Source organism: Ranitomeya variabilis, chromosome 2, assembly GCF_051348905.1.
Source record: "Ranitomeya variabilis isolate aRanVar5 chromosome 2, aRanVar5.hap1, whole genome shotgun sequence".
Classification (NCBI taxonomy): domain Eukaryota; kingdom Metazoa; phylum Chordata; class Amphibia; order Anura; family Dendrobatidae; genus Ranitomeya; species Ranitomeya variabilis.
In genome coordinates, this window is record NC_135233.1 from 1,100,752,183 (window position 1) to 1,100,775,755 (window position 23,573).

The 23,573-nt window shown below is 50.5% G+C and overlaps 1 protein-coding gene across 1 annotated transcript; it reads right to left on the reverse strand.

The window, feature by feature from the left end:
• Positions 1-4,681: 4,681 nt before the first annotated feature.
• Positions 4,682-12,406, reverse strand: LOC143808801 (uncharacterized). The gene is made up of 4 exons (XM_077291844.1): positions 11,998-12,406; positions 8,911-9,005; positions 7,932-8,032; positions 4,682-6,385 (listed from the first exon to the last, which is right to left on the reverse strand). Exons 2-4 carry the CDS (start codon positions 8,970-8,972, stop codon positions 5,427-5,429), a joined length of 1,122 nt encoding a protein of 373 aa, XP_077147959.1. The 5' UTR covers positions 8,973-9,005; positions 11,998-12,406; the 3' UTR covers positions 4,682-5,426.
• Positions 12,407-23,573: the final 11,167 nt, after the last annotated feature.

The following is a 23,573-nucleotide window of genomic DNA, read 5'->3' on the forward strand; positions in this document are numbered from 1 at the left end:
CAACGAAAAAAAACAAAAGGGAGAAAAAAATATACTGGCCAAGGGTCGCATGTGAAATACAGAACTGGTCCCCCAGAGTGACCAACTCTTTGAGCAGCTGATTTACACACGTATAGATCAGGGTCCTATACTGCCAACCCCCCCTGGGCAATCACTGATAGAATTGACCTTGTACGATTATTTAATTTTTTTTATATCTTTATCAAGGATAAAATTCCCGTCCAATATTTGGAGAAAGGCATTTTCTCCTGATAAGACGTCCGACCCGTGTAGACAAAACGCTGAACAAGGTACGGAACAGAATAACAACAATCTCATTGATAAGCCGGCGGCGGTAATCGGCATTTGTAGGGTTTTCTGTCTGGTATACTGTAGTGGAATCACATCGTACATACATGATACACAGCATATCACCCCATGTTCACAGGAACTGGAGGACACTGACCGAACACGGCAAAAGGAGACAAAGTCCAAGACCAAGTCTAGCTGAACTTACACATTAAATGGAGAGAAGTATGTGCTTCTTCCTCCAGGAGCTTTTCTAACCTCTGTTTAATATGGCCCCTCTGCATTCTATCAGATGCAGAAAGAGAGGTGTGATCCGTCACTGCACAGTGCTGCAGCTTTACACCACTCCATCCGATGCTCGGCGTTGTGCTTGGTGATGTACGGCTGCATGCAGCTGTTCAGCCATGAAGCTCACGGCGGGGGTGCAGTGTTTGTGCAGAGGAGGTCTGAACTCTGCAGTTATGGGGTCCTCAAGGCGGTGGTGACTTTTCTGCCCCTCAGCACCTGGCCCCTCGCTCTGTAACATTACAGGGTCTCCATTTCGTGGCTGAGTTGCTGCGGTTCCTTCCACTTCTCAGTAATATCACTCATAGGTGATGGGGGAAGAATCAGGAGGAAGAAATGTCATGGACAGACTTGTTACCCCGGTGGCTCCTATTACAGGACCGTGCTGGGATCAGTGAGCTCCACACCACCGGCCGCTCTGTCACGTTAGTAATGGCGGCATATGGGGACCTGAGGTTATATACAGTGGGTGGCCAGGACGCAGAAGTTATACACTAGAGGGCGAGGGGCCAGATGTTATATACTGGGGGCAGGAAACGCGAGGGGCTATACGTTCCACAACAGAGGATAAGAGGCCGGATGTTATACACAGGGGAGAGTGTGGGTCCGGATGTTATACAAGGGGGGGCGTGGGGCCGGATGTTATACACAGGGGGAGTGTGGGGCCGGATGATATACACAGGGGGGAGTGTGGGGCCAGATATTATACACGGGGGGAGTGAAGGGCCAGATATTATACACGGGGGGAGTGAAGGGCCAGATATTATACAAGGGGGCAGTGTGGGGCCAGATATTATACACGGGGGGCGTGGGGCCAGATGTTATACACAGGGGGGAGTGTGGGGCCGGATGTTATACACGGGGGGGCATGGGGCCGGATGTTATACACAGGGGGGCGTGGGGCCGGATGTTATACACAGTGGAGGGGGGAGTGTGGGGCCAGATATTATACTCAGGGGGAGTGGGGCCGGATGTTATACACAGTGGAGGGGGAGTGTGGGGCCAGATGTTATACACGGGGGAGTGTGGGGCCAGATATTATACATGGGGGGGCAGTGTGGGGCCAGATATTATACTCGGAGGGGAAGGTGGGGCCGGATGTTATGCACAGGGGGGAGTGTGGGGCAGGATATTGTACATGAGGGGCGTGGGGATGAATGTTATACACAGGGGGAGTGTGGGGCTGGATGTTATACACAGGGGGGAGTGTGGGGCAGGATATTGTACATGAGGGGCGTGGGGATGGATTTTATACACAGGGGGAGTGTGGGGCTGGATGTTATACACAGGGGGGGAGTGTGGGGCAGGATGTTATACACGAGGGGAGGGGCTGTATTGGAACTGAAGGCTAAAACTGGAATTCAGTTATTAAGATGTGCGGCCCAACACTTTCTCCACATCATGTGTCACGAGTCCCAATAATCTGCAGGACGTCTCGCTCTTGGGTGGGCAGCGTCTCTCCATACAGGAGCGGTAGAGCGATCGGAGGTTAGTACAAGATCAGTGCAAATTATAGAATCTAGATACCGCATTCAGGCATTGCATATTATATACAGTCATGGCCGAAAGTCACTGGCACCCTTGAAAATGTTCCAGAAAATGCGCAGCATGTGATGCTCGTTCAAACTCACCTGTGGCAAATAACAGGTGGAAGCAAAAGGATTTGCCTTTTTTTTCCCAATACACAAAAAGGAAACAATCATATGTGCAACAAAACATGGAGAAATGTGATAATGTTCTGAGAGAAATACTTCATTTTCTGGAACAATTTGAAGGGTGCCAACACTTTTGGCCATGACTATGTATAAGGCAGTGCCACCAGGAACGTCGGTGTAGTCCTTGCTTCACTAGAGTCACAGCAACCTCTGTGACGCTTTACTGGGGCATCCCCACAATTTAAAGTTACCCCCAATCTATAGGATAGAAGATAACATACTGAATGTCAGAGGCCTACCGATGACCCCTAATGATCCCGAGACCATAACTCTGGATCCTGAGAATGGGGTTCTGCGGAACTTGCATTGTTGGGTATAGCGGAGTGCTGTACTCCGTCTGTTTGATGTACCCATGGACCATGAATGGAGTGGAGGTTAAACTTGTGCACCTCTCAAAATGGGGATCCACAGAACCCCATTATCGCGATCGCTGGGGGTCACATTGCTTAGACATCCAGAGATAAGCAAGTTCCCCAATGCAATATGATTTCCAGACCAGTTGGGGATCTCCTGTCCCCAACTCAACAGTATCATGGGCATGTGGTACGGGCACAAAAATGCAGAATTCATATATGATGCTTCATTTCTCAGGATAATCGTTAATAACGAGGCAACTCCACCTGTTAATCTCTGATATATCAGCGCTGATCAGTACTCTCTCAGGAGTACAGATGTGATAACCTTCGGTCCGATTGTACCACAATCACTATGTGCACGGCGATATCATGTAAAACAGTATCATTGAACATACAATATGTTTTATTCTGCTTTTCATTTTACCAAGTGTCTGCCTGCAGTATTGGAGGCAGAAACACGAACAGTGATCACAGGCTGCATTGTTATCTGGAGGATTTTCTCTGCCTAAAAACTCATGTTTTAGTATGTCTTATATGTCAGATGAAGGATAAAGAACGACCAATTAATAGTTACTCATAGAACTTTTGTACATATACTACAAAGATATAATAAAAGCCATAACTTCTGCTCTGCCAGCGACACACAGTCTCAAAGGACAGAATCACGATTGACCCACGTAATCCTAGTCTACAGCTGCCCTGGTTTATATGTATGGGACCTTCCTCTACTGCCCTGGACACAAGCAATAGAATAGATTTTTACGATGCTGTTGATTCCTATTGTAAGTTTCGGCATTGAGAGATATTTTCCAGCTCGAGTCCTCATGGTTATCAATGGGTTTCTGGTGCCTGAACTGAACTTTGAAGTTAAGTTCTGACGGATACCAGAACCCGAACTTCCATAGGTCCACTTATCCCTAATTATAAGTTAAATGCAGAAAAAAAAAAGAAGTTATTAAGCCATTTTATTTTATGCCATAAGTGACAATAAATGCTAATATATATCATCAAATTATGACTGTGAAAAAGAATGCTATTGAGGTTATTAGGCTGAAGAAATCCTCTCATAAAGAATACAGCCTGTGATCACTATTAGTGTTTCTGCCTCCAATACAGAAAGTCCCGAGTTTGAGACCTGGTAAAAGAAAATAATTAGTAAAATTTATATGTATAGGATCAGTTCCTGAGCACTGTCAGACCCTTCCCCAAATACCCCATGCAGGAGAAATGACACCACAAGGAAAAAAGAGGCAGTGTCCTAAGTAAGAAAATCACACATGACATTAACTCAAAGACCTTGACCTTTCTGGACGTTGATGCTCGCCCTGTCTCTGCGGACCACCCTCCGGAGCAAGATCCTCTTGAATTTTGCTGGGTAAGTAGGACCTTGTGCATAGCAATAACCCAAAAAGAAATACTTTACTGGATGCTAAACTACCAAGGATTCTAAAAGTCATCAAATTTGTTTATATTTTTCCAAAATGGTTACAATCTATCGAATCTGAATCTTGGGGAATTTGCCTCAACAGCCGCCATTTTGCTGGATTTATGTGACTCGGAAGGTGATAAAAACCATAAAATATAATACTCGCCTATCCCCTCATGGGTTCCTGCAGTTTCCCACACACTCATCATGACGTCAGAACATGGATTGAAGTCTCGCTTGGCAAAGTGCAGAGGAAACTTGCACCGCAGCAAAGAGAAATCCAGAGGAGAACCGGAATGAGGGGCAAGGCGAGTACGACAATTTATTATTTGTCAACTTTGCTTTAAAAAATTGTAAAAAAAAAAAAAATCGGCTCATTCGATTTGCCGAAACAAAAACTCAATGCAAATTTGGTTTCCCTATTGAAATTTGAGCAAATATGCCAAATTTGAATATTGGCCGATTGGCTCATCTCTAAAAATGACTAAAATCGCATTTTACATTTTGTAAGGAAATATCTTCCTAAACTCACCCTGTGCATTAGCTATTTACATCTCGATATGAACCAAATCTGACGATCCAGTACTACGTCAGGCCCAGTGCACAAGCTCTTCTCAGTGTGTACACAGCTCTTTATTGTTGATCACAAACATACAGCAAGTAAATCTTCTACAGAAATTGTTCTAGAGCTGAAGATTAACCTGGGTGCAATCAGTCACGTGTGCCATCAGTGCTCATGTGAGGTAAAGGGGGCAAAAGACCCCCATACAAAGTCCGTGGAAAAGGTTGACCTTATTTTGATAAGGACGAGGTGGGTCGTTGTGTGGTTAGTCTTGTACCCCAAGTTCTACCCTACTAACACTCTAGTACCCCAACTGTGAATGTTAGTTCTAGACTACAACTAGAAGTTCCAAAAAGAACCAAAAAAAAATAAGAAAGCCCTTCTTGGGTCTTGACTGCCACCTTGAGGAGCATCGATCAGACTGACCTCAAGCTCAAACGTGTTCCAGAACCCAATGTGCCAAAACTATAAATGGGAGTCACTAGCTAATTATCCTAAAGGAACTGCACAAAGATCCTCTGAAGAAGAACATCAAACACCAGGACTGCCCAACTGTAAAAATAACGCATGCTGCATCCATCGTGTTACTTCAAAAATTGGAACATCACGAAGTTTCAGTCTTGAGTTTGGTCAAATTCATCCTTCTGTCTCCATACTTAGACTTGTGCCTTCAGGTCAAGACTGAGATAAGAACCACAAATATGTAATGACGAAGATTCTAAGCATCGAAGAAGATTTCCATCCTTCAGCCACCTAAAAGGTTGGAGAAACTGAACGAAGGGCCACCAAGGACATTAATTTATGAGGACACATGAGTGACTGGTGTAACTATCCCTATTACTAAAGTTTCTCCCGCAGCCTCCACATAGAAAAGTCTTAGTTTCCGAATGCATCTTCTCATGTGTCAAGCAACTTGGGGCACTGCAGAACTCTTTCCCACATATAACACAGGCATGGGTCTCATCTTCAGTATGGACACTCTGGTGCAAAAGAAGACTAGAATTGCTGCTGAAACATTTCCCGCACTGGGAACAGATGTATGGCTCCTCTCTCTGGTGGACATTTTGTTGGAAACCCTTCTCATATTCCGTACAAGCGAGGAGCTTTTCTTTGGAGTGCACTGTCCGGTGGACCTCCAGCTCAGAGTTATGGGTGAAGGACATGCCACAATAATCGCATACATACGGCTTCTCTTCCATGTGGGTTTTCATGTGAGTAGCAAGGTTGGAACTTTGACTAAAGCAATTTCCACATATGTTACAAGTGTAGGGTCTTTCTCCGGTGTGGGTTCGTTTATGTCTGGTTAGTTGGGACTGGAGCCTAAACCGCTTGTGGCATACAGTACAAGACCATGGTTGCCTTTCCTCATGGGCTTGCTTATGGAGATTGTACGCCGTCAAGTCTTGAAAAACTTCCCCACACTCCGTACAGGTCAGACTGCTGTCCTCCGAGTGGTTCCTCTGGTGTTTCCGATACCCTGATCGGGTGAAGAAGGTTTTGTCGCATTTATTACATTTGTAGATAGTCTCTGTCATCAACGTAATGTTCCCTGCGGAATCAATGGTACTTCTTTCTCTGGCTATCGACTTCTCGGGAGAGGACCTATCAGAACTTTGTACTCGGTCGCGTGGCTTGTAAGATCTTCTTCCGCGTTTGCTCACCATGTGTCGCAGATCGGATTGAGCTTGAAAATTTGATTGGTGGTTGATGGGTTTGACATCTTCATAGAGATCGATACAGCTTACTTCTTCATCTGCTGGGAAGAAATATGTCGAAGGGTGTCAGAAACAGGTGAGAAATGGACGCAACATAGAAATCCTAATGGTAGATTAATACTCAAAGTTTTTTATATAGAAACACACTAAAAAAATAAATTTGCAGAAATGATTTACTATGATTCCATTAAAGTAGTATTGAGTCTCCAGAGATTCCCTAGATTGGTGATAATTGTTAGATTGGTTTGGGTCCTCCTCTTGGGAACACAACCGATTTGTGCCCCCGTTCTATCTTGGTGTTCAAGACCACGGCTAGAAGGAAAGGAAAGAAGAAGCAGATCAGACACTTGAGATATTGACCAAGAAACCTGAGGGCAATGCCATAGAGTGCTGTAGACTTCACATGAGTAACATATCAGCTTCTCTTTGCTGCAAGAGACCCATGGGAAGAACAGATACGCAAGTCACCTATTCTTGTGATAGCTGGTTGTGACGACACATTTATTCTTAAAGACTTTTTATTTCAGTAGGCCCCGGGACATGAGCTAGAGTTCATATGAGAATGAAAGTTGACTTGTTTAATGGCTGCTGATTAAGATATTGTATCTATCCTAGTATTGTTCTACTGTCCTTGGGAAACAAAGGCACAGGATAATTGAACAGTGTTTGTTAATATGTTGATAACCCATTGGTGCTCTGCAAATATGAAGGACAATATATTCATGTTGTTTGCACACTCCAGCAGTGAGGGATGGCCTCTTACCACCTTCCCCCTAGCATGTGGTGGAATGCCTAAATGAAGTTGTGACCTATAAAAAGGAGGATCTGCTTGTGTTCAGAAAGCCTACATTACAGTAACCATGGCATTATGGCTCCAACTGAAGAAATACAAGCTGCCTCATTGACCATCACTGAACCCTCAAAGTCGTTTAGAGAATCCAGGTTGGGACAATCAAGTCACCTGGCCTCATACATCAATGGACTGTCAGATTCCTAAGCTTGTCGTTACCTCCTCTCGGTAGGTGCTCGACAAAAGTGGGGTGCCACTGCTGGGGTTAGTCGGCCCTGGAAGCCCCAATGTTGCAGCTGCTCTAATCCCGGTGAGCCAGCAGAAGGGTGAGACTCCGTAATGTGCACCATCTTGGGTATTTGCTGGCACTATTCTACGTGTTATTGTTTTTTGCTGGTTTAATAAATTATTGCCACGCTGTTTTACCCTCACCCTGTGTTGTTTGAGTAGGATTATGCCGACAGTAAAAGGAGAGCGGGAGTTCAGTGAGACGATCCCTGGTCCATGCGGTCTCAAGCCAGACTAGAGCACCCGCTGACCATCGTGTCTGCACAGTGGTGCTTCTCAACTATGTTTCCTACATCGATCCACCAATTATCACCAATCTGGTAGCTAGATGAAAATTTATGGAGACTGATATTCCACCTATTATTCGTAACTGGGCTCACTGATTTTTTCAAATGTGACAGTCACAGGAACGTTATGGTAGATTATGGCTACCACCTGTACTCCTATGCACCTGGGTAGTATGAAATCGAGTGACCAAAGACTAAATTCTGATCCGGTGGACCCACCTGAACTGTATGTTCTTTTGATAGACCTCCCGTGTGCATAGACATCCCAGACATCTTCTCCTTTATAATCACTCAGATGATCCAAGTCTTCAGGACCCAACCTTACACAAAGGAAGACAAGAGTCAATGAGAGGAGGAAAAGGATGGATTCCGAAGAAGACAGGGATGGACCAAACCAAATTTTATAGCTAGGATGACAAAGGCCGAGAAGAAAATGGATTGTAGGATGATTAATTGTGGTGGAACCATGAAGAATCATGGAGGATCTGACAGTGCAGGATCTCCAGGATGGGTTGTCTAGCTGAGTTCTCTTGGTGCCGGCCTTCACGTAATTAATACCCGATTATCTCATTTATGATCATCAGGCTGAGAAGATGTTCAGAACTTTGTACAACTACTTTCGTTCCCATTTTTACAACCTCTCCATATAAAACAGAGTTCTCACTCTGAAGATTCCCACACAAACATTGACCAAACCCACGGATTTTGGTAACCGTACGTAAAAGGGTGCCCCTGATGTCAGATGGGAAAAAAATGATCAAACATGTCGCATTACAACCTGCCCAATCCTTTAGTTTTCCAGCAAATAAACAGCCACCCAAAATGGGACAGTGGGGTCTCACAGTGGTGGAGAGGAGAATGTGGGATTATGGAAGAGCGGCCTCTATAGCACTACTCCTGGGCACCATGAATAGCATTGGTATGGGGGCACAGTGACCATCTATGGTGTGGGGTCATGGCGGCATACAGAGTTATGGGGGCACAGTCACTGACAATGGTATGGGGTCATGGCGGCTTACAGTGTTATGGGGGCACAGTCACTGACAATGGTATGGGGTCATGGCGGCTTACAGTGTTATGGGGGCACAGTCACTGACAGTGTTATGGAGACTCGGCAGCAGACCTCGGCATGAGGACATGTTATGGGCTGGTTGACGGATCTTCTTGGTGACGTCACTGTATATAGAGGAATAGTTACCAGCAGACGTCGGAGTCCGAGGAGTTCTCGTCGTGGATGACGTAGTGCGACGCTCCGGCCATGCTCCTGCCAGATCACCGTCACACACAGGAAGCCTAAAGACAGCAGAGTATAAAAGAGCAGCCGGACCCCCAAATAGTGACCCCCAAACCCAACAATACTGGCAGCAAGAGAGCAGAGAAATCCAAATAATCCACCATCACCAGGAAGTATAGAGTCTGCCGAGAGGTAAACCCACCGAGCCCTAGACCCCCAGGGACGGCATTATCACCTCGATGCTCTCTAGACCTCCAGGGACGGCATCATCACCCGATGCTCTCTAGAACCCCAGGGACGGCATTATCACCCCGATGCTCTGTAGACCTCCAGGGACGGCATTATCACCCCGATGTTCTCTAGACCCCCAGGGACGGCATTATCACCCCGATGCTCTGTAGACCCTCAGAGGGATGGCATTATCACCCCGATGCTCTCTAGACCCCTAGGGACAGCATTATCACCCCGATGCTCTGTAGACCTCCAGGGACGGCATTATCACCCCGATGCTCTGTAGACCCCCAGGGATACCATCATCACCACGATGCTCTGTAGACCCCCAAGAACGGCATCATCACCCCGATGCTCTCTAGACCCCCAGGGACGGCATTATCACCCTGATGCTCTGTAGACCCCCAGGGACGGCATCATCATCCCGATGCTCTATAGACCCCCAGGGACGGCATTATCACCCCGATGCTCTATAGACCCCCAGGGATGGCATTATCACCCCGATGCTCTATAGACCCCCAGGGACGGCATTATCACCCTGATGCTCTGTAGACCCCCAGGGACGGCATCATCATCCCGATGCTCTATAGACCCCCAGGGACGGCATCATCACCCCGATGCTCTATAGACCCCCAGGGACGGCATTATCACCCCGATGCTCTATAGACCCCCAGGGACAGAATTATCACCCCGATGCTCTCTAGACCCCCAGGGACGGCATTATCACCCCGATGTTCTCTAGACCCCCAGGGACGGCATCATCACCCCGATGCGCTCTAGACCCCCAGGGACGGCATCATCACCCCGATGCGCTCTAGACCCCCAGGGACGGCATCATCACCCCGATGCTCACTAGACCCCCAGGGACGACATCACCCCGATGCTCTGTAGACCCCCAGGGACGGCATTATCACCCCGATGCTCTATAGACCCCCAGGGACGGCATTATCACCCTGATGCTCTGTAGACCCCCAGGGACGGCATCATCATCCCGATGCTCTATAGACCCCCAGGGACGGCATCATCACCCCGATGCTCTATAGACCCCCAGGGACGGCATTATCACCCCGATGCTCTATAGACCCCCAGGGACGGCATTATCACCCCGATGCTCTATAGACCCCCAGGGACGGCATCATCATCCCGATGCTCTATAGACCCCCAGGGACGGCATCATCACCCCGATGCGCTCTAGACCCCCAGGGACGGCATCATCACCCCGATGCGCTCTAGACCCCCAGGGACGGCATCATCACCCCGATGCTCTATAGACCCCCAGGGACGGCATCATCACCCCGATGCTCACTAGACCCCCAGGGACGACATCACCCCGATGCTCTGTAGACCCCCAGGGACGGCATTATCACCCCGATGCTCTATAGACCCCCAGGGACGGCATTATCACCCTGATGCTCTGTAGACCCCCAGGGACGGCATCATCATCCCGATGCTCTATAGACCCCCAGGGACGGCATCATCACCCCGATGCTCTATAGACCCCCAGGGACGGCATTATCACCCCGATGCTCTATAGACCCCCAGGGACGGCATTATCACCCCGATGCTCTATAGACCCCCAGGGACGGCATTATCACCCCGATGCTCTGTAGACCCCCAGGGACGGCATCATCACCCCGATGCTCTATAGACCCCCAGGGACGGCATTATCACCCCGATGCTCTATAGACCCCCAGGGACGGCATTATCACCCCGATGCTCTATAGACCCCCAGGGACGGCATTATCACCCTGATGCTCTGTAGACCCCCAGGGACGGCATTATCACCCTGATGCTCTGTAGACCCCCAGGGACGGCATCATCATCCCGATGCTCTATAGACCACCAGGGACGGCATCATCACCCCGATGCTCTATAGACCCCCAGGGACGGCATCATCACCCCGATGCTCTATAGACCCCCAGGGACGGCATTATCACCCCGATGCTCTATAGACCCCCAGGGACGGCATCATCACCCCGATGCGCTCTAGACCCCCAGGGACGGCATCATCACCCCGATGCGCTCTAGACCCCCAGGGACGACATCACCCCGATGCTCTGTAGACCCCCAGGGACGGCATCATCACCCCGATGCGGCGACACTCGACGGTAATTCTGGTTTTTCCCTTATTTTTACCGCGCAGGTTATTTCATCTGATAGTTTCAGGCCTCGGGCTTTACCAGACACGACGATACCGAATACTTTGGTTTTGGGAGCGGGAAGCTTTTCACACTTTTGTTTTACTTTTTAATAATTTTTTAAAACTTTTTTACAAAATTTTAACTTATTTTTTTTAATAATTCGGGATGTTTTTTCTTACCGGCTTCTCTAAAGGAGGGAAAAAATCTGCAAATGTGATAAAAAAACACAAAAAAAATGTGAGAGAAAGAGGATGAATATGGATAATGAGGGAATCGGCGCCGGCGCTCTGTGTCACGGGGACGAGGCTCCTCACAGCTACAAACAGCCACTAATGTGGCACAAATCTGCGCTTCCCATAGATTTGTGTGGAGGAGGATCTGTGTGCAGGTGACTGCACAAAACTACAACTCCCAGCATGCCCCGACACCTAGGACTGCAGACCCCTGTATGGACCTGCATGTATCAATGCACAAAACCGACCACCTGAAAACTGTGCACCCCCCAAATAATGAGAGTAACTGACATCTGGGCATAATGAACAGATCGCTCAGCCCCCATACTCGGGACCCCGCACCTGCCCCCCAGACCTGCCCTCTCCTCCGGACCTGCCCTCCCCTCCGGACCTGCACTGGTTAATCCCCCTCCCCAGTCTGCAGGGAGCCCATCCCCCTCACTTACAGTGCAGACCCTCATCACAGGCTGGGGGTGCAGGGCTCCTGGGTATCTGGGGGTCCCCCGAGTCCGCAGACAGATCCTGAATGGTGCATGTGTCAGGAAAGGAAGGAGCAGCCAACCCAGGAACCAGATCCCAAACAATGGCTCCCGACCGCGGCATTCTGGGAAATGTAGTCTCGTGTGATCAGCAGGAGGAGGCAGGGATCAGCGTCAGGTCACAGCAGCTCCGATCTCTGCTCCCTCTGATCTCTGCGGCTCGGGGGTCTCTGCTCCTCCTGATCTCTGCTCCTCCTGATCACTCCGGCTCCCCCCGATCTCTGCGGCTCCTCCTGATCACTCCGGCTCCCCCCGATCTCTGCGGCTCCTCCTGATCACTCCGGCTCCCCCCGATCTCTGCGGCTCCCCCCGATCTCTGTGCGCTCCCCCCGATCTCTGCGGCTCCCCCCGATCTCTGCTGCTCCTCCTGATCACTCCGGCTCTCCCCGATCTCTGCGGCTCCTCCTGATCACTCCGGCTCCCCCCGATCTCTGCTCCTCCTGATCACTCCGGCTCCCTCTGATTTCTGCGGCTCCCCCCGATCTCTGCTCCCTCTGATCTCTGCTCCCCCCGATCTCTGCTCCTCCTGATCTCTGCTCCCTCTGATCTCTGCGGCTCGGGGGTCTCTGCTCCTCCTGATCACTCCGGCTCCCCCCCATCTCTGCGGCTCCCCCCGATCTCTGCTCCTCCTGATCACTCCGGCTCCCTCTGATCTCTGCGGCTCCCCCCGATCTCTGCTCCCCCCGATCTCTGCTCCCTCTGATCTCTGCTCCTCCTGATCTCTGCTCCCTCTGATCTCTGCGGATCGGGGGTCTCTGCTCCTCCTGATCACTCCGGCTCCCCCCGATCTCTGCGGCTCCCCCCGATCTCTGCTGCTCCTCCTGATCACTCCGGCTCCCCCCGATCTCTGCGGCTCCCCCCGATCTCTGCTGCTCCTGATCTCTGCTCCCTCTGATCTCTGCGGCTCGCCCCGATCTCTGCTCCTCCTGATCACTCCGGCTCCCCCGATCTCTGCGGTTCCCCCCGATCTCTGCTGCTCCTCCTGATCACTCCGGCTCCTCCGATCTCTGCGGCTCCCCCCGATCTCTGCTGCTCCTCCTGATCACTCCGGCTCCCCCGATCTCTGCGGCTCCCCCCGATCTCTGCTGCTCCTCCTGATCACTCCGGCTCCCCCGATCTCTGCGGCTCCCCCCGATCTCTGCTGCTCCTCCTGATCACTACGGCTCCCCCCGATCTCTGCTCCCTCTGATCTCTGCGGCTCGGGGGTCTCTGCTCCTCCTGATCACTCCGGCTCCCACCGATCTCTGCGGCTCCTCCTTATCACTCCGGCTCCCCCCGATATCTGCGGCTCCCCCCTATCTCTGCTGCTCCTCCTGATCACTCCGGCTCCCCCTGATCTCTGCGGCTCCCCCCTATCTCTGCTGCTCCTCCTGATCTCTGCGGCTCCCCCCGATCTCTGCGGCTCCCCCCGATCTCTGCTGCTCCTCCTGATCACTCCGGCTCCCCCCGATCTCTGCTCCTCCTGATCACTCCGGCTCCCCCCGATCTCTGCGGCTCCCCCCTATCTCTGCTGCTCCTCCTGATCACTCCGGCTCCCCCCGATCTCTGCGGCTCCCCCCGATCTCTGCTGCTCCTCCTGATCACTCCGGCTCCCCCGATCTCTGCGGTTCCCTCTGATCTCTGCTCCCTCTGATCTCTGCGGCCCCCCCGATCTCTTCTCCTCCTGATCACTCCGGCTCCCCCCGATCTCTGCGGCTCCCTCTGATCTCTGCGGCTCCCCCGATCTCTGCTCCTCCTGATCACTCCGGCTCATCCTGCTTATCTTATGGGACTAGTCCGAGCTGTGAATCATCAATGGAATAAAAGTCATTGGTCACCAGAGGAAAAGTTCTGTAACTTCATAGGAAACTGTCTGTACAATCCGCAAAATATCAAGCTATGGACTGTGAATAATGAAATCCCCTCCAGCCCCGATCATATACAGCTGAGGGATCGTTACAATGTGTCAGTCTGAAATCTGCCGCTAACGTATGATTGTCTAGACTGGACGCAATTGTAACAAACCCTCACCTGTGAAAGGAAAAATTCATAGAATTTTTGCATTTTCATTTTTCCATTCCTTTCTTCCAAAAGTCCTTTCTTGTAACTTGTAACCTGGAGTTTGAACCTTGTAGCTTGAGGATTGGAGTTCATGGCTTGGAGTTTGTGGTTTGTAGCTTGGAGTTTGAACCTTGTGGTGTGTAGCTTGGAGTTTGTGTTTTGTAGCTTTTGTTTTAGAGTTTGTAGCTTGGAGTTTGTAGCTTGTGGTTTGAAGCTTGGAGTTTCAAGCTTGTGTTTTAGAGTTTGAAGCTTGTGTTTTGAGTTTGAAGCTTGTGTTTTGGAGTTTGTAGCTTGGAGTTTGAGTATTATAGTTAGTGGCTTGTGGTTTGTAGCTTGGAGTTTGTAGCTTGTGTTTTGGAGTTTGTAGCTTGGAGTTTGTAGCTTGTGTTTTGGAGTTTGTAGCTTGCAGTTTGTGTTTTGTAGCTTGTGTTTTGAAGTTTGTGGCTTGAAGCTTGTGGTTTGTAGCTTGTGGTTTGTAGCTTGTAGCTTGTGTTTTGTAGCTTGTGTTTTGAAGTTTGTGGCTTGAAGCTTGGAGTTTGTAGCTTGTGTTTTGGAGTTTGTAGCTTGCAGTTTGTGTTTTGTAGCTTGTGGTTTGAAGCTTGGAGTTTGTGGCTTGAAGCTTGTGGTTTGTAGCTTGGAGTTTGTAGCTTAGAATTTGTAGCTTGTGTTTTGGAGTTTGTAGCTTGCAGTTTTTGTTTTGTAGCTTGTGTTTTGAAGATTGTAGCTTGGAGTTTGTAGCTTGTGGTTTGCAGCTTTGAGTTTCTGTTTTGTAACTAGTAGCTTGTGTTTTAGAGTTTGAAGCTTGGAGTTTGAAGCTTGCGTTTTGGAGTTTGTAGCTTGGAGTTTGTGTTTTGCAGCTAGTAGCTTGTGTTTTGGAGTTTGTAGCTTGGTGTTTGAGTCTTGTAGTTAGTGGCTTGGAGTTTGTAGCTTGGAATTTGTAGCTTGTGTTTTGGAGTTTGCAGCTTGGAGTTTGTAGCTTGGAGTTTGTAGCTTGCAGTTTGTAGCTTGGAGTTTGCAGCTTGGAGTTTGTAGCTTGCAGTTTGTGTTTTGTAGCTTGTGTTTTGAAGTTTGAAGCTTGGAGTTTCTAGCTTGGTGTCAGGAATCCCACCGTGCTGCCACCAATATGTCACGAATCGGGGTGACCTTTGGCCAGCACCCGGCTATCACGTGCAGGGGGCTTATCTTAGTTATCCCACCACTGCTACAATGTGATGAAAACACAAACAAGGCTATTGACCTTTACCGCAGGGGCTTATTTTAGTTATCTCACTGCTGCTACAATATCACGAACTGCAGGGATTTATGTATATCCCGCTTTCCAGTTCCACTTCGGAACTTGCAGCTCTCCGGCGCCTCCCTTATCCTCAGGTCAGTCAGGGAACTACACCTTGGATAATTAGTTGCTGGATGGGCCGCTTCACTGTGGACTGGCTAGCAGGCATGCTGCAGCGAGGGAATTATAAATGCTCAGGTCGCAGCCAGACAATAGCTTATAAAACCCCGCTCCTGCGCTGCCAGCGGCACCCACCTAGCCCAGAACACACTTTGCTGCCACCAGCTCAGATTTCTCACAGAGAGGGTTTCAGAGCCAACCCAAATTAGTAGCGTAACTACTTCAGGCACGTGAAAAGTCGCATAGAGCATGAAGAAGACGAACTAGTAGTTATATATTTTACTCCGAAAAGATAGACCTTTTGTAAACACTGCCTATTAAGATTTTACAGTATGAGACAAAGTATATACAAGGCAATCACAAAATAAACAGAGATTAAAACAGAAAATTAACGCTTACATGTGCTCAGATCATCCTAGCCAACCATGCTGGTGGGCGGAGCCAAATATCCCAGTTCATCAAGGAGTCTGGATAGTGTGAAATCCCAGGCAAGAAAGAATGCTGGACTCACTGGCAGTAACTTATACTGGTAGGCTGTGACATCACTAAAGGGGCTGGTTTACCTGCACCTTCCCCTCTCCTCAAAGATACAGATTTTACCAGCAATACTTATAACTCTCATATCTTGGCTTCAGAAAATGGCAGAGTCACAGCACACCCATCAGTCATCTTATATTAAAATTTCCTTTCTAACGATACCGCACTTGGACTAGTTGTTCCACACGGTTCAGGAGAAATCCGCACTTTGTACTCGTTGTGTTTAGCTGCTCGCGCTTACAGTGATTGACAGATCTACCGATGGGAATTCGCAATATGTACTCCTTATTTTCCTAGCCAATTCGGTGGCCAATATCTCACTATAATAGAACAAAGAACCTCTTGTGTTTTGAGAGAGACTATACAAGTTTTAGCTGGTACTAGATGGGAGGAGGGAGAAATGAGCAATGTAGGGAGATCGGCTTGCAGCTAGAAGCCATAAACATTCCTGAGGTGGGAGGGTATGAGGTTTAGGATTCACACACACACAGCAGCAAAAGCAAAGAGAGAAGGGGGGGTCAGAGCCCACAGTGAGCGTGATAACAGGGAAAATGAAAAGTCCCACTCCATTTTATACATTATCGTGACACCTCCTTCTTTTGGGTGTGAGCTACGGAGGCAGGACCTCTCGGTGCTCCTCGATGCACACCTCAGCAGGTACACCCCAGCGGGACAACCCATGTGCATTGCCAGGCTCTGGCTTTATGGTCTTCCCACCTACCCGGTGCCTCAGGTTGTGGACCTCACTCATGCCCATCTGGCACTTTCTGGGTTTGATAGTCAGTCTGGCTCGGTGAATTCGCCTGAGCACCTCCTCGAGATGCTGCAGGTGTTCATCCCAGGAGGAACTGAAGATGGCAATGTCATCCAAGTACGCCACCGTGTACTTCTCCAGTCCCTGAAGCAGGTGGTTGACCATCCTCTGGAAAGTGTAAAGGGCATTCGACCATGGACTCGTACAGTCCAAAGGGTGTTATAAAGGCAGACTTCTCCTGCACCTCGGGGCTCAGGTGAATCTGCCAGTATCCTCGACTCAGATCCATTACGGTCAGATATTCTGCGCCAGCTAACCTCTCAAGCAGCTCCTCAATGCGCAGCATTGGGTGCGCGTCAGAGGCTGTGATGGCATTGAGCCCCCTGTAGTCCACACAGAACCGGGTGGTCCGATCCTTGTTGGGCATGAGAACTACAGGTGAGGCCCACGCGCTCTTTGACCGTTGAATCACCTCCAGCTGTAACATCTCATCGATCTCTTGGCGCATAACCTGCTGCACCTGGTCGGAGATTCGTTAGGGTGTTCACCGTAGTGGGGCATAATTCCCGGTGTCCACCTCGTGGACCGCTCAGTCCTTCCAGGTCGGTTGGAGAACACGCCCCGGAAGGGTTCCAGCTTGGTCCGCAACTGCAATCGCTGGGGTTCGGTTAGTGAGGCGCTTCCACGTCTTCAATGGACCCAATGGCCTTGGCTTGGGCCAGCATGTCCAGGAGGGGGTCTTCCTCCCCGTCTTCGGGCAGGCTGCTGACCGGTAGGATGAAAGGTTCACGTTCGTGATGTTCCTTCATCATGTTGACGTGAAAGGTCTTTCGCCTACCCCGAGCATGATGAAGCGTGACCACGTAGGTGAGTGGATTGAGCTGTTGGTGGACGACGTATGGGCCTTCCCAGGCAGCCTGAAGCTTATCCTTCGTGCCCACACCTTTTGACCCACGTGGTAGGTCCGCTCCAGGGCGTTCTGGTGGTACCAGTGCTTCTGATCAGCCTGAGCCTGCGTCATGTTGTCATGCACCAACTTTGTCAAGGTCTGCATCTTGTCACGGAAGCGCATGATATACTCCACTATGGAAACTTCAGAAGGGTTCAGCTCCTCTTCCCAGGATTCCCTCACCAACCCCAAGGGGTCCCGGGACTTGCCTGCCGTACAGGAGCTCAAAGGGGGAGAACCCTGTCGAGAACTGCGGAACCTCTTGGTAAGTAAACAGCAGGTGTGGGAGGTACTGCTTCCAGTCGCACCCTTGGGTCTCAACCAGCATGCGTAACATCTGTTTGAGGGTACCATTTAAGCGCTCACACAAGCCATTGGTCTGTGAGTGATACGCACTCGATACCAGACGCTTCACCTTCATTTTCTTGCAGAGAGCCTCCATTAGGCGAGACATGAATTGGGTTCCTTGATCGGTAAGCATCTCCCTGGGAAATCCTACACGTGAAAAGATAGCCAACAATGCATCCGCCACCTTATCTGCCCTAGTTGAGGACAGAGCCACTGCCTCCGGGTACCGGGTAGCATAGTCTATCCCAGTAAGGATGTATTGCTTTCCAGGGCTGCTGGGGACGGCCAGCGGGCCCCCAATGTCCACCGCGATCCTCTGGAAAGGCTTCTCTATCACTGGCAAAGGGATCAGGGGAGCCTTAAGAGCAGGCCCCGCCTTCCCCACTCTTTGACAGGAGCGGCAGTAGTTTGACACATCTGTCCCCATCTTGGGATAATAGAAGTGTTGAGACAGCCGGGCCTTAGTTTTGCTGATCCACAAGTATCCAGCGAGCAGGATCTCATGTGCAATCTGCAACAACTCACTCTGGGATTGCTGCGGGACGACCAGCTGTCTTTCCCTCAACCACTCTTTTTGCAATTTTCTGGGTACTGTCTCACGGTAAACAACCTCCATCGTTCCCAGAACACCCTCTCCTTATCAGTCACGGAGGTGGGCGTCTCGACAAGTTGTCTCAAATTCTCTAGGCTCGCATCTGCACACAGAGCGGCCTGACACTCCTGGCTAGGGGAAGCCAGAAGCGACGTCAGGGTCCTTTCCCCACGGGAACCCTCTGCGACCTGCTCTGGGTCCACCTCTGGTTCAGTCACAATGATGACTGAGGAGTGTCCAGAAGGCAGACTGTTATCTGCGTTCCGGCACTCTGACTGCGGGTGACAGCAGCTACGTAGGCTGTCTCTCCGGGGATTTCCACAGACCCATCAGCCAGCGCTGCTATGGGTGCTACCTCCCCATCCACCCCCATTACCTCAGGAGCATTGCTACTTATGGTCCAGTTACCTTCCTCTGTGGCACTGGTCAATTGCATGGCATCACCTTCCTGACGGTTCCCATGCACCTCCCCATTTCCTTGAGCACCGACGCTTGCTCCTGTTAGGGGTTCCTCAGCCATCCCACCCTGCTGAGTGACGTGGCTGAGCACTCCTGCACCTGTGGACACATCAACTTTTGCAGAGAAATGGTTATCAGGTTCAGTTGGCACATTTACATCATTTTTAGCATCATTCCTAGGGAAAAAATGGTTATCAGATGCATCATTACTAGATAAAGCATGGTCAGGTAACACATGCGATTTCCCATTATCATCATCATCATTCGATCGGGGAGGAGAGTCAGGGACATAGTATGCAACCATCCTCCCCAAATCAGTCCCCAATAAAACATCAGTGGGCAAGTTATTGGACAGCCCCAGTTCCTTCACCCCACTCCCGGCACCCTGATCAATGAAAACCCGGGCCATCGGCAAGGGACAGTTGATGCCCCCAATCCCGGTGACAGTTAGGGTTTTCTCCGGAATGATCTCTTCAGGGGCTGCCAGTTCGGGTCGGATGAGGGTCCATTCAGCCTCGGTGTCCTTGAGGCCTGTAGCGACATGGCCCCCCCTGGTGACGTGCTGTACGTTGTCACATACCCTCCCAACGACCCCACCCACCAAAAGAACTGCTGAGTTAGGCCCTGGGGCCTTGGCTGGGGGGTTCCTCTGCTTGTCTGGACAGTAGGGACTGATATGACCAGTCCATTTGCAAACAAAACACTGGCGGTCGGTGGTAGGTCTGGTGCTGTTGGCAACGAGGACAGGGTCTCTGTTGTGTTGGCTGGCAGGGGCACTGGTGTTGGTTGCTGGCTTACCCCCTCTCCAGCTGGCGGTGACTGGCTTCCGCACTTCCGATTTACGGTTGGCCTCATAGGCATCTGCAATCTGCTCTGCTTTTGTCACGTCTTTAGGTTCTCTGTCCACCAAGAAGTAGAAAGAACAGCGCTCCAACCGGGTTGCTTGAAAAAGGCCGGATGTTCGGCCGAAACGTTGCTATTTTATCATGGCTGGAATAAAGACTCTCTTTTTTGGATAATAGCACCCGGTTGGAGCGCTGTTCTTTCTACTTCTTGATATACGTTTTCCCAGGAGGGTTCCCTGGACCTGGAACGAGCGCCCCCAAATAGTGAGTGCTGTTGGTCGACCTGTATATTATTTAGGTTCTCTGTCCATCACGAACTGTTGCACCTCAGCTGGGCAAAGATGTAGGAACTGGTCTTTGATCATCAGGACCCGCAGCTGTGCAAAGGTAGTCACTGACAGTCCTTGGGTCCACTGGTCAAAGTGGGTCCCGAGTCCATGTGCCACATCGCTGAAACTGTCGTGTGGGCCACGTTGGAGGTTCCGGAACTTTCTATGGTAAACCTCTGGTGTAAGCTGGTACTTGGCTATCAGGGCCTGCTTGATGGCCTCATAGCCACCATCCTGTTCTGGCAAGAGAGCAGCAACCGCCTCCAGAGCTTTGCCTTTTAGCCCTGGGGTCAGGTATCGGGCCCATTGGTCCCCAGGCAGCCAGTACTGTCTGCAGGCTTTCTCAAAGGCCCGCAGGAAAGTGTCCAAGTCCCCATCCTTTTCCATTACAGGAAAGTGCTCTGGCCAGGGTTTAGGGGTTGGAGCACTGTTGGGCTCGCCGCTGGACTGGGACGAACCCTGCACTTGGAGTCGGGCTAACTGCAGCTGGTACTCCCACTCCGCTTGCCACTCGGCTTGGGCCTCCCGCCAGGCTCTCTCAGCCTCCTGCTCGGCTCGTTGGGCCTCTCTTTCAGCTTGGGCTTCCTGCCGGTATTGCTGAGTCAGCTGCAGACATCCATCACGGTCGTCAGCGGGGAGTTGTTCCAAGGCCATCAGCAGGTGGGGGTCCAATTCGCCCTGGTTGCTAGTAGGGCCGGCATTCAGTGGTTGGACCTCGGCTGCAGCACCGTTTTTGCTTGTGCTGGCTTCTGCGGCCTCTGGGCTCTGAGGCCAGGCTTGGTCTGCTTCGAATTGCACGATTTCCGTGACCGTTTCAGCCTTGGATTTTCCACGGGAGTTCAGGCCATGGTACGTGCATGCCCCAACAAGAGTGTCCTGCTTCTGATGCGCGTACCAGGCTTCTCCTTTTGCAGCCATGGTTGCCAAATAAAAGATAGGATAGAAAAACAAAGAGAAAGGGAAGGGATAATTACCAGTACACACAATTGTCTCAAGACTAATAAACACTGAGTTTGTTCTCCAAACTTATTTGCGCAGAGTTCTAGCAAGAACTTAGCAAGTTTTTAGTGAGGAATGATTGCTCAAACCAGATCACTAATGCTCTATGATCCCACCGCTCTGCTACCAATATGTCAGGAATCCCACCGTGCAGACACCAATATGTCACGAATCGGGGTGACCTTTGGCCAGCACCCGGCTATCACATGTGCAGGGGGCTTATCTTAGTTATCCCTCCACTGCTACAATGTGATGAAAACACAAACAAGGCTATTGACCTATCAATTTACCGCAGGGGCTTATTTTAGTTATCCCAGCGATGGAACGGGGTTTTATAAGCTATTGTCTGGCTGCGGCCTGAGCATTTATAATTCCCTTGTTGCAGCGTGCCTGCTAGCCATTCCACAGTGAAGCGGCCCATCCGGCAACTAATTAGGTGTAGCTCTCTAACAGACCTGAGGGTAAGGGGGGCGCCGGAGAGCTGCAAGTTCCGAAGCGGAACTGGAAAGCGGGATATACATAAATCCCTGCAGTTCATGATATTGTAGCAGCAGTGGGATAACTAAAATAAGCCCCTGCGGTAAAGGTCAATAGCCTTGTTTGTGTTTTCATCACATTGTAACAGTGGTGGGATAACTAAGGTAAGCCCCCTGCACATGTGGTAGCTGTGTGCTGGTCACAGTTCATCCCCGATTCGTGACATATTGGTGGCAGCGGTGGGATCATAGAGCATTAGTGATTTGGTTTGAGCAATCATTCCTCTCACTAAAACTGGCACGGTTCTTTCCAAGGACCCTGCAGCAATAGTTTGGAGAACGAACTCAGTGTTTATTAGTCCCGAGACAATTGTGTGTACTGGTAATTATCCCCTTCCCTTCTCTTTGTTTTTCTGTCCTATCTTTTATTTGGCAACCATGGCTGCAATGGGAGAAGAATGGTATAAGCAGCTTAAGAAGGAAGCTCTTATTGCCCTTTGCGGGGTGTGGCTGATCGACGCCACAAACAAAAACAAACACCAACTGATCGCGGCTCTGGTGCAACAGGAAAACGGCCAGAGCCCAGCAGGAGCAGAACTCGGCCCAAACAGAGGTGGTGCTGCAGCTGAGGTCCAACCACTGAATGCCGGCCCTACTAGCAACCAGGGCGAATTGGACCCCCACCTGCTGACGGACTTGGAATAACTCCCCGCTGACGACCGTGATGGGCGCCTGCACCTGGTTCAGCAATACCAGCAGGAAGCCCAAGCTGAGAGAGAGGCCCAGTGAGCACGGCGGGTGGCCCAAGCTGAGCGGCAAGCGGAGCGGGAGTACCCGCTGCAGTTAGCCCGACTCCAAGTGCAGGGGTCGTTCCAGTTCAGCGGCGAGCCTAACTGCGCTCAGACCCCTAAACCCTGGCCAGAGCACTTTCCTGTGATGGAAAAGGACTGGGACTTGGACATTTTCATGAGGGCCATTGAGAAAGCCTGCAGACAGTACCGGCTGCCTGCGGACCAATGGGCCTGATTCCTGACCCCAGGGCTAAGAGGCAAAGCTCTGGAGGCGTTTGCTGCTCTCCTGCCAGAACAGGATGGTGGCTATGAGGCCATTAAGCAGGCCCTGATAACCAAGTACCAGCTTACACCTGAGGTTTACCGTAGAAAGTTCCGGAACCTCCAACTTGGCCCACACGACAGTTACAGTGATGTGGCGCATGGACTCGGGACCCACTTTGACCAGTGGACCCAAGAACTGTCAGTGACCACCTTTGCACAGCTGCGAGACCTGATGATCAAAGACCATTTCTTACATCTTTGCCCAGCTGAGGTGCGACAGTTTGTGATGGACAGAGAGCCCAAAGACGTGACTAAAGTAGAGCAGATTGCCGATACCTATGAGGCCAACCGTAAATCGGAGGCGTGGAACCAAGTCACCGCCAGCTGGAGAGGGGGTAAGCCACCAACCAACACCAGTGCCCCTGCCAGCCAACATAACAGAGGCCCTGTCCTCGTTGCCAACAGCACCAGACCTAAAACCAACTGCCACTGTTTTGTTTGCAAACGGACTGGTCATATCAGTCCCTACTGTCCAGACAAGCAGAGGAACCCCCCAGCCAAGGCCCCAGGGCCTAACTCAGCAGTTCTTTTGGTGGTTGGGGTGGTTTGGAGGGTATGTGACAATGTGCAGAATGTCACCGTGGGGGGCCATGTCGCTACAGGCCTCAAGGTCACGGGGGCTGAACAGACCCTCATCCGACCCGAAC

Excerpts from the sequence above, each read along its gene's own strand:
- LOC143808801 (XM_077291844.1), bottom strand. The coding sequence starts at position 8,972 with ATGGCCGGAGCGTCGCACTACGTCATCCACGACGAGAACTCCTCGGAC. Across the intron at positions 8,033-8,910 it reads TCGGACTCCGACGTCTGCTG|GTTGGGTCCTGAAGACTTGG; the intron begins GTAACTATTCCT and ends CCTTTGTGTAAG. Across the intron at positions 6,386-7,931 it reads CAAAAGAACATACAGTTCAG|ATGAAGAAGTAAGCTGTATC; the intron begins GTGGGTCCACCG and ends TCTTCCCAGCAG.